Source organism: Alosa sapidissima, chromosome 1 (genome assembly GCF_018492685.1).
Source record: "Alosa sapidissima isolate fAloSap1 chromosome 1, fAloSap1.pri, whole genome shotgun sequence".
NCBI classification, from domain to species: domain Eukaryota; kingdom Metazoa; phylum Chordata; class Actinopteri; order Clupeiformes; family Clupeidae; genus Alosa; species Alosa sapidissima.
The window spans coordinates 6273608-6285200 of NC_055957.1; the positions used below are offsets into that span (position 1 = coordinate 6273608).

Here is an 11593-nt window from a genome sequence, read left to right on the forward strand (position 1 = left end):
ATCCAGTTAAAAGTGCATTAAGCCCCATTGATTTTTTATCTCTCTCTCTCTCTCTCTCTCTTCACTCTTTTCAGAATAGCTTGCCCTTGATCAGTGTCCATGACACATTTCAATAATAAATAGAATATTTGATTAGAATGATGAATGTTGAATTGAATAGCGAAATCTCTTTTTCTCTTTGGCAGGGAGCAGCCTGCCTGCTGCTGTGTGCCCAAGGGCAAACGCCATTGCTATCCGTCGTGCTAACACTAGCGCTAAGGCTAAAGCAGCAGCCGCAGCAGCTCCGTCATGCTAACACTAGCGCTAATGCTAAAGCAGCAGCCGCAGCAGCTCAGCTCTGAAGGCCCGCACCCTAGAGAACAGCTGACCCTGGGACAGATCGAGCCTGGATCGGATCCGGCGGAGATCTGGGCCACAACTGAGCCACAACTGTCCCTGGATCAGCAGATACGGCACAGAATGGAGAGTGAGATTGGACAAAGTGTTCTACTTACAGGTAGTAAGTGTAGGACTGATAGTGTCTTCTGCCGGGGGGGTGGTGACGAGAACAAGCAGTGAGGGGGGGGAAAAAAAGGAAAAAATATTAATGTTCTGAGTAAAAAAGATTGAAAAAGATGAACAAAAGCAGATATGATGGCTAAGAACAGGAGCGATTGAGGTAACTACTGCTCTTCTGATGATGGGGTCCATGTGTGGACACCCATGTGTGTGTTCTCATGTTTATGTAAAGCACAGTTCAAATCTGTATCACGCACAGTGGCCTCCCCTTTGCCCACTCACACACACACACACACACACACACACCGCAGCTTTCTTCTTGTATTTACTTAAGGAGAATATGACTAAAGCCTGGTTTGAATGGCCCAGCACATCACACCCTGGGTCCTGATATTTGTTCATAACCCCACAAACAGACAGGCTATCAGAGTTACATTTGACATAAACAAGACATGAAATGCTGTCCAAAATCCCCTGGAGATCATACATCACCTGTGTGTCTGTTACATTAACCTACTGGATTTTAGAGTTTAGTTATGCACACACACACACAGACACACACACACACACATAGGAGAGATCTTTCATTTCATTGTGTTATCTCTCCATCTATGAGCTCAGACAAAGTAATCTAATCTAGGCAGCCAGGTCGCTCTGCTGTAACACAGGCATTAGTATGTCCTACCATGGAGCTCCATCCGGATTTAATGCCACAAATTAAACCAAATAGATGCCACGGATTCAATCACACCTTTTCATTTGATTAAGGCGTATTGAACGAGAATTCCATTAAAAGGGACGGGTGCATGGTGGTAATTACATATACCTGTCAATCAGACTTTGGGAATTATGAGTCCCCAGGCACCGAATTAAAGACGCCTCTGAGACAGAGTGAGGCGGAGTGAGACATAGTGAGACAGAGTGAAATGGAGTGAGACGGAGTGAGATAGTAAGCAAAGGAAAAAAAAAAGGAAAAGTGCTTTCTGAGCAAAAGGAAAAGTGCTTTCATCTCTTCACCTGTGTGAGTTCACCTGTGTGAGTGTGCACGCCTAAGTCACCTGTGTACGTTCATGTGTGTGAGTGTGTTTGCATGTCCTGGTTCCTCACCAGTGTGTTGACTACTCCAGTCTGTGTGTGTGTGTGTGCAGTCACACATGGCCCAATGGGTGTGAAAGTATCTTGCCTCTATTTACTGCTTAAATTCTATGAATGGAGATAAAATAAATATGTAAATATATTTGTATCTGGGCACAGAAAGGATGTTTGGGTGCAAGGAAGGCCACTGCGAGGAAGAGCACTGTGAGGGAAGAGCAGGAGAGGAAGAGCAAGTGAGGAAGAGCAGGAGAGGAAGAGCAGGTGAGGAAGAGCAGGAGAGGAAGAGCAGGTGAGGAAGAACAGGAGAGGAAGAGCAAGAGAGGAAGAGCGTGGTGAGGAAGAACAGGAGAGGAAGAGCAGGTGAGGAAGAGCAGGAGAGGAAGAGCAGGAGAGGAAGAGCAGGTGAGGAAGAGCAGGTGAGGAAGAGCAGGAGAGGAGCAGAGTGCCTGCAGCTACAACTGTCCTGACTAGAATCACTCATTTTCTACCTGACTCTTATCTGCATTTCTTTTCCAAAGAGGTGACAAGACTGAGTGGGGCAGTTGGATGAATGTTTAATGGCAGTCCACTCCTCTCGGCTGTAAACTGTGTTTTAATAATGGAACTTATCAGCATAATTACATTCATAATTCAGCTGGACAAGCACAAGACCAATGCAGCAGCCTGTTGTAATGCTCATCAGCACTCCAGAGCTAGAGCTTGGCATAAGCTCCTGATCTAAGTGCTGAAAGACAACTCTCACTGCACACTCACTCTCTAAGACGGACTGTTTCAGCCGTCTCAAAGGCTGCAACATAAGCGATGGACAACAGAGTTGATCAAAAATAGAAGATTTTATTTCAATGTAGCGCCTCATAAAGGACGCTGACTACGCCACCCCTTGAGTAACTAGCAACCTGATGTGTCAGAGCAAAGGGAACTCTGCTCACCAAAAAGGCACAAGCACATGTATTTAGAAAAGTACCAAAATACAATCTTTATTAAATATTTTCTTTTGGAGTTGTTGCATGGGCTGATCAATAAATACAAAAATACATTTAATAGGAAGGGGACTTACTCCACCACCGGGTTAAGGCCAGTCGAGCCACAGAGAAAGAGAGAGATGGGGGAGAAGCACTTAACACAAAGCTAAGGTCTCTACCACACGTGGACGGGTGCACACACCCTTTCAGTAATACACACTTCGAGTTCAAGTCACACACACTGCAACCATTGGGTTCTGATAAACACTCCACTAAGGCTTAAGGATGTTAAGCGTCCACACTACACAGCATTGCTAACCGCAGTCGTTAAGGTGAGTTTCAGACTAAGGAGACCTGCTTTCCCGGTGTCCACTAGGGCTCGACTGACACCGAGGCTGGATAAGGGAAAGAGGGGAGACAGAAAACACAAAAAGGGAAAAAAAGAAGAGAGAAAAAAAGAAAAAAACACACCTCTAGCCGGTGGCTCACAATACCTAGGCCTATGCCAAACATACACATACAGCCCACAGGCTAGAGAAAATAAAATAAAGAGTATTGTCAGACGAAGAGCAGCAGTACATACACACACACACACACACACACACCAAACATACAACACTACAGAGAACAGCAGCTAGCACACAGTGCTGTGGTATAGATCTGCGTTGTATTAAGTTGACCTTGTCTGTGAGTCCTAATCCTCGCAGTTTTACCCCCTGTCCACAGCCACACCGTCAGCTGAGCGCTTATACACAGAATGAGTCCTAAATCAATCCACCATAACTCGCTTGGGCAGACCAGAACACCGCTAGGGAAAACGGCTCACGATAACTTCCTCAGTGTCAGCGCTCCCTCCAACACTTTAAACTGGTCACCACGACTCCAACACTGCTACACCCCAACACTGAGCCAGCAGCAGGGAATAAGCTACCTGGCTAAGGACCCCAGGTGACTATACATATGCCCGTTCCTAACTGACGCCCATGTCAGCCCCAATCAGTGACGTAACCGGAGCGTCCGAGTGTTAAAAGGGGGAAACAAAACAATAAGAAAACGGACTAACTGCCCTGAACGAGTTCCACAGGCTACATCAAGAAATACTAGTTTGGGATAAAGTCTAGGGGATAAATATTAAAGCAGCAGACACGTGGGTGACCATGGTGCAACCAGGTGTGGTGAGAATGGGTTTTTTATCCAAACCCTCTCAACCTCTCATGCGTAATGATGCTGATTCTGCCCATGCCACACCCACAGCTGTGTTAATGATACTGATTCTGCCCATGCCACACCCACAGCTGTGTTAATGATACTGATTCTGCCCATGCCACACCCACAGCTGTTCCATGGTCACTGCAGGGCCATTCGGGTGCAGAGGGACACAGACCTGCCGTGGAATCATACATCTATAAAATATGTCATTTAATGACAGCTGAACATCAACCTTTTCATAACCCCAACATGGTTTTGAATCAATAACAAAAATAGTGACCCAGCCGGCGCTTTCTGCGGCTTGGCCATGGCGCTGATAACGCTACGTTCGCAAATGAGTGTCCATCTGGCACTGAGTGCTCTGAGCTGCAGCTTCCTCCCTCTCCGTTGGCCAGCGTCCGCGCCTTACCTCTTCTTCATGAGGAGCACCACGCCGAGGAAGATGATGACGAAGAGCAGGATCCCGGCGATGACCCCGGCGATCTTCACCGTGTGGTCCGTCTGCTTCTCTGGTTCCACAGCGTCTGGTTTGTGGGTGGCCGCACCTGGGTGAGGTCAGGGGGTCAGAGGTCAGCTGAGAGGCATTCTATAGAACTGAGCTGTACTAAGGAGTTATTCTATAGAACTGAACTGTTCTAAAGAGTCATTCTATAGAACTGAACTGTTCTGATGAGAGGCATTCTATAGAACTGAGCTGTTCTAAGGAGTCATTCTACAGAACTGAGCTGTTCTGATGAGAGGCATTCTATAGAACTGAACTGTTCTGATGAGAGGCATTCTATAGAACTGAGATGTTCTAAGGAGTCATGCTATAGAACTGAACTGTTCTGATAAGAGTCATTCTATAGACCTGAGCTGTTCTGATGAGAGGCATTCTATAGAACTGAACTGTTCTAAGGAGTCATTCTATAGAACTGAGATGTTCTAAGGAGTCATGCTATAGAACTAAACTGTTCTAAGGAGTCATATTATAGAACTGAACTGTTCTGATGAGAGGCATTCTATAGAACTGAGCTGTTCTAAGGAGTCATTCTATTGAACTGAGCTGTTCTAAGGAGTCATGCTATAGAACTGAACTGTTCTGATGAGAGGCATTCTATAGAACTGAACTGTTCTAATAATAATAATAATAATAATAATAATAATAATAATAATAATAATCTTTATTTATATAGCACTTTTCAAAACAAAGTTACAAAGTGCTGTACAATATCAACATAAATGAAAAATGACATAATAATATAACAATCAAATAATATATATTAATTCAATTAGAACTTAACATAAATTTGAAAAAGGAAAATAAACTTGACACTGAAATAAAACTTAGGATACTGAAATAAAACTTGACACTGAAATAAAACTTACTGAAATAAAACTTGACACTGAAATAAAACTTAATAAACTTAACACAAAATGAAGTATATTACTTAAACAAAACTAAGGAAGGCTTGCTTGTAAAGATGAGTTTTAAGGAGGGATTTAAAAGAGCATACTGACTTGGCTGACCTGATTTCATCAGGCAAGTCATTCCAGAGCCTAGGTGCCCTGACACTAAAGGCTCTCTCCCCTTTAGTTTTGAGATTGACCTTAGGAATAGTTAGGAAACCACTACCAGATGATCTTAAAGTACGCACAGTTGTATAAGGTACTAGGAGATCAGATATGTAGTTGGGAGACAGGCCATGTAGAGCTTTAAAAGTAATCAGAAGAATCTTAAAATCAATTCTAAAGCTTACTGGGAGCCAGTGCAGTGAGGCTAAAACAGGAGTAATGTGATTACAGTACTTTGTCTTAGTAAGAAGCCGGGCAGCTGAATTCTGAACAGTTTGAAGTCTCTTTATAGATTTTTGGTTCAGACAAGAAAAAAGACTATTGCAGTAATCCAGGCGTGAAGAAATAAATGCATGTATAATGGTCTCAGTGTCTTTAAAAGTTAAGATGGAACTAATCTTGGAAATATTTCTGAGGTGATAGAAACAAGACTGTATGAGCTTTGTCATGTGACGTTCAAAGCTTAAATTACTGTCAAACCAGACACCAAGATTCTTTGCAACAGGTTTTACACAGTCTAAAATTGAAAGGGACCTAAGGATGGTATCATTTGTTTCACTATGTGCTGGGATCCAATGATGAGGACTTATGTTTTGTCAGAATTCAACTGGAGGAAATTGTTCGATATCCAGTTTTTTATGTCACAAAGACATTCATTTAAGGAATTCAGCATACTAGGATCAGAGGAATTAATGGGCAGGTACAGCTGTGTATCATCAGCATAGAAGTGGAAGGAGACACAGTGTTTCTGGATAATGTGCCCAAGAGGAAGCATGTCAAAATAAGATTGGTCCTAAAACTGACCCTTGAGGTACCCCATACTTGACAGGAGAAAATGAAGATGTGTAACTGTTTGCAGAAACACAAAACTTCCTATTTGACAAGTAAGATGAAAACCATTGTAAGGCTGTACCAGAAATTCCCACCCAATGTTCCAGTCTATGCAGCAATATGCTGTGATCAATAGTGTCAAAGGCTGCGCTAAGATCAAGAAGTACAAGGACAGAACACATGCCATCATCAGCTGTTCTTAAAAGGTCATTTGTAACTTTCAGCAGTGCTGTCTCAGTGCTATGATACTTTCGGAAACCAGATTGTAGCTTTTCAAAAAGATTATTATTTTCCAGTGCAGAGACAAGCTGCTTGGACACTAATCTTTCAAGAATCTTTGATACAAATGGTAACTTGGAAATAGGTCTGTAGTTTTGAGGTAGAGATGGATCAAGCCCTGATTTCTTTGCAGTTTTAAAGTAATCAGGGACAATGCCATTTAAAAGTGAACTATTAAAAATAGAAAGCAAACAGGACCCAACAGATTCAATTACTTCTAATAGGAACTTTGTTGGTACTACATCAAGAGGACTGGAAGATACTGTCATATGTGACACTGTCTCTAGAAGTTCAGATAGAGTAACTGTATTGAAGTGGTTTAAAGTATGCCTATCCTGTAAGAAAGAGTGCATAGTATTAGGAGTGATAGAGGTTCTAATTGACTTTACTTTCTCAGTAAAAAAGGACAAAAACTTTTCACAATCAGCATCACTTTCCACTGGGACACAGGGAGTAGATGGCTTTACCAGCTGCTCTACTGTTTTAAATAGAAATCTAGGATTATGCTGATGATCAGAAATAAATTCTGAAAAGTAATGTGATCTTGCATCCTTAACCAAGATGTTATAGTGTTTAAGTGATTCCTTCATAATGTCATAATGAACTTGAAGACCAGACTTCTTCCATTTACGCTCAGCTTTTCTACAATCCCTTTTAAAACTACGAATGCCACTATTAATCCAGAGCTGCTTTCTTTCTGATGACTTAGTTCTAACCTTAATGGGTGCAATAACATTTAGAGAAGACAAGCAGATGGAATTAAACTGGTCAACCAGATCATTGGTACGAGAGTATTCAGAGAGGTCAGGGCATTGACTCTGGAATAATGCACAGAATTTTGAGGCACTATGCTCATTGAATATGCGGGAACAGAAAGAGCTGGGAGTGACAGTATTGATGATGGATGTTTCACAACTAAAAACTATACAGTTATGATCAGATACAGTCATATCAACAATCAACAGAGGACATTTTAAGACCCAGAGTGAAAACAAGGTCCAGTGTATGACCACGGTTATGTGTTGGTCCAGACACATGTTGGCAAAATTGAAAAGATTTAACAATGTTTAGGAAATCAGTAGCATGAACATTACTGGAGTCATCAACATGAAAATTAAAATCACCACAAAGAACAACAAGAGTGGAGAGAAATTCTTGGATTTCATTTAAAAAACAACCTGATGGTTTAGGGGGACGGTAAATTACAACAAACAAAATTGGATCAGGACCACAAAGTTTAAAAGTGAGCGCTTCAAAGGAAGAAAAGTCATCACAAGGTATTTGGTGACATTTTAAGCTCTTCCTGTACTCACAATGCCTCCCCCGCGACCGCTGACTCTAGGTTTCTAAGACTAAGACTCGTACTGAGGAGGACACAGTTCAACAAGCTGACTATGATCATTTGTTTGTAGCCAGGACTCAGTTAAAAACATAAAATCCAAGTTGGCAGATGAAATAAAATCGTTTAAAATAAATGTCTTATTTGAAAGAGATCTCACATTAAGTAGTGCCACCTCGTGCTCGAGTTAGGAGCCACAACGTCGTCACATGATCCTGCCGCAGAGGAGGTGATAGTGGACACAGTCTGTATGCTGATCAGATGCTGGCCTGTCGCTCTCCTGCTAGATGTAGAGGCAGGAGCGAACCACTCTGGGATATTGTGTTTTGCAGGCAGGCATTTCCGAAGAGATGTTGGTTGTCTCAGCGTCGGAATGCTATCCTTAGTCACTCGCTGGATGATGAAGGAGCGACGTGAGCCACGTTGCACATAGCGTTTCCGCTGGACTATCCCCGCTACCCGACAGACATGGAGGACGTCGATGTTGGGCTTGATATTGGTGGAAGAGAACTGTCAAAGCTCAAGGGCTGTGTATTGAAACCCTCCCATAGTCAGCACACACCTCTCACTCAATCCCAAGCATCAGTCCAAGAGAAATGAGGTGGATAGCAAGCTCCCACGTTAGCTGGTCAGTCAACCGACTATATACCCAGCAGCTGGACAGTCAACTGACTAGATACCAGCAGGTTCACAGACAAGAGAGATGAGGATAGAGATGGACAGGGGAGAGATGCAAGCAGCCCGACACAGCACGTAGCACCACACAGAGAGCCAGACAGATGATAGCGGTGAAGCAGTAGGCCCACTGAAAATGCACTCTTGAAAACGCATCCAACTCGACAGGCAGCAGAAGCAGCGTAGGTAAGGCCAGCCAGGCGCAGTATCCAACTTTCTCTTTAGAGATGGTGTTTGTCTTGAGAAAAATAGCGGAAAAACTAGCAAAATATATAGACTATAAGATACTATGTATTGATTGGAAGAAAATGTACATTAAATCATTAAACTTTTTAAAATGCCAAACAAAAAAACATGCCAGATGGAGCGGCGTCAGTCTCGCCAGCGTCCCCGTAACCTAGCAACCTAAAGTTCTGCTGTTCATCAACAGCAAGAAAAAAGAATCTGAGTGCCAGTCTGCATGCAGCCCAATGCAGATGCTCTGTGCTGTCTGTGTCTCTGTCTGTGGATGCTGAGGCGCTATGGGCTGCTATGGAACACCACGCCAAAGCAGTGTTGCCAACTTAGTGACTTTGTCGCCATATTTAGCGAGATTTCAGACCCCCCAAGCGACTTCTTTTGTGAAAAGCGACTAGCGACAAATCTAGCTACTTTTTCTGGCGTTCTTGGAGACTTTTTGAGACTTTGATGTGATGGCATGTAACGTCCCTTTTTACTCTTCTGAGTGAGCAGTGAGTTCGGCTGTGCTGTGTAAGAGTCTCAGCGCTGTTTCGTTTGTGAATTAGGCCTACCCTACTGTACATCGAGTTCGCCCAAAGCGTTGCCCCATGATTACAAAAGTGATGACTGGCCTATGTAGTATCAGCCCATGTTATCCACGGAAGTAGATGTTCTATAGATCTAACAGCTCAGACAACGTTATTGGAAGGTGCAGCAACTTCGGGTGAGATTACAACCAGAGTCAACGAGACGAGAGCAACGATGACAGGGAAACAGGGAGGCGCTTTCCAGCACCGTTCAACAAAGGAAAGTAGGCTTCAGACTTCAAGCTGTGCAAAGCAAATGCAGCATTTGGGAATAGGTTGGAAATTACTGATTTTCAGCCACTTAATGCTCATTCTGGTGTAGCCATACAAGATGTACAGAAGTGTAAAGTGTATCAATTACCCTAATATATATTAAATTAAATATATTTAAATTAGGCTCTTAAAGTTGCCTATTTGAGTAGGCCTAGGAGAAAAGCAAACAGGTGTAAAGGGAAATTAAAGGGCCATCACCGTTTTTTTTTTTTTTTTTGGGGGGGGGGGGGGGGGGTCACAACCTGGAGACGTAATTGATATGCAAATTAGTGCGTGACGTCATCTAGCGACATTTAGCGACTTTTGGAGCTGGCTTTAGCTACTTTCCATTTGAAATAGTTGGCAACACTGCGCCAAAGATCCTTGATTACTAGCAAGATAGAGCAACGTAATTCGTTACTATGGGAGCAAAACGGGACAGTTCCGGTCTGCATAAGTGGGAGTGTCACCTTACACCACTAAATAAACTTTCTCTTTTAATAAGCAATAAGAACAGATAAACATAATTGTGTTCACAGTATTATTGTCTATAATCATGTATGATACCAATGAATCATTCTTTAGGACATGATATGAATAATTGAATTAGTCATGTGAACCGAGCTAGCTAGCTAGCTAACACTAGCTTAAAATGCTGTACAAGTGGATGGGAGTAGCTATGGCAATATAGCTATGCGCTAACAAGTGACTAGTAGTTGAAGGACTTCGCTTAAACTTAATATACTGTTGCAAATTCACTTGAGTATAAACTATCCACTTTAACTAATAATGTCAGTAATGTTATTCAGCTAGTTGTCATTTCAAAGAAATTACACTTCTCAGTTTAAAATGTTACCTTAGCTAAGAGCCTAGCTAGCATGCTAACAACTGGACAGTAACTGGCAGCAGCATGGTCTGATATTAAGTTATTTTATTACAAATCCGAACACTAAAAAATTACACTTTTAGGCTTGAAATGATCCCAGACACTTACAGATTATGACAAAATTTTCCAAAAAACCCTCAACAAATCCAGAAAGACATAATGACCAATTTATTGGTAAAATTCCAATAAATCCAAAAAGTCTCCATTGACATTAGTGCAGCGAGGGTTTACTCTGGTCTGCATAAAGGGGGATTTCCCCCCCTCCCCCTTGCAATAATCGAACACGGAAATTGTCGAACGTTTGCGCCTCTCGCTCCGCTTTAACCCTCTCTGACCACGCTGGGTATGAAAAGGGCCTGTGCTCAGAGTGGACATGACGAGGGCCTGTGCTGTTTCTGTGTTTTCGCCTGATTTGGGCTCGCATTTTTCATGACATAGCTCCCCCTCTAGCTTTGGTAGCAAGTGACTGCTACGCTAAACCCCCACTAGCTAGCGAGCTAGCAATCAAGAAACCAAGCTAAACACATACAGGGCTCACAATAAAACGGTCGAGCAAACACATTGTTCAAGAGACTAACAAATCACATTACAAAAACGAGGTTCACCCAAGGGTAGGCTACTTACAATTTCAGCAGCAACAAAGCCAAGTCGGAGTCCGTTTTGCAGTCTTCTTAGAAACTACAATCTGACTACATTTTTTCGAGGCGCGATTGGATACTTTGGCTGAGTTACATCCGGATGTGTTCGGACCGTGACCAGAAAGTTGCATATTCGTTTTTTCCGCGGAGAAGCACTAGGGGTAGACGAAGCACCCACCAAACGACCCAAAAAGTGTTGTAGAACCATCAGAACGACTCTGAACCTGCATAATTAAGGTCATTTTTGCTAAAATTGTTGCATAGGGCTTCTTAAATATCCACACTGTGTTTCAGGAGCAGATGACCCAGAACAATGTCACCCTGAATACATGGCAGCACACTGCTCAACACACTCCTGAGGGACTCCCTGCTGATAAGTCTCTCTCTCTTTCTCCCCTCCTCTATCTTATTCCCTCTCTTTTTCTCCCCCCCTCTATCGTATTCCCTCTCTCTTTATCCCCTCCTCTATCCTATTCTCTCTCTCTCTATCTTATTCTCTCTCTTTCTCCCCTCCTCTCTTATTCCCTCTCTCTCTCTTTCTCCTCTCCTCTATCCTAATCTCTCTTTTT

The 11593-nt window shown here is 42.8% G+C and overlaps 1 protein-coding gene across 1 annotated transcript in view; it reads right to left on the bottom strand.

Moving 5' to 3' along the window:
* Positions 1–309: 309 nt before the first annotated feature.
* Positions 310–11593, bottom strand: part of LOC121719984 (receptor-type tyrosine-protein phosphatase mu-like) — a 42137-nt gene continuing 30853 nt past the window's right edge. Inside the window, exons 8-10 of the mRNA XM_042105815.1 lie at positions 4174–4309; positions 495–524; positions 310–385 (exon numbers count right to left, since the gene is read on the bottom strand). Coding sequence (XP_041961749.1) covers positions 310–385; positions 495–524; positions 4174–4309 — 242 coding nt within the window. The remainder of the gene's footprint in view (positions 386–494; positions 525–4173; positions 4310–11593) is intronic.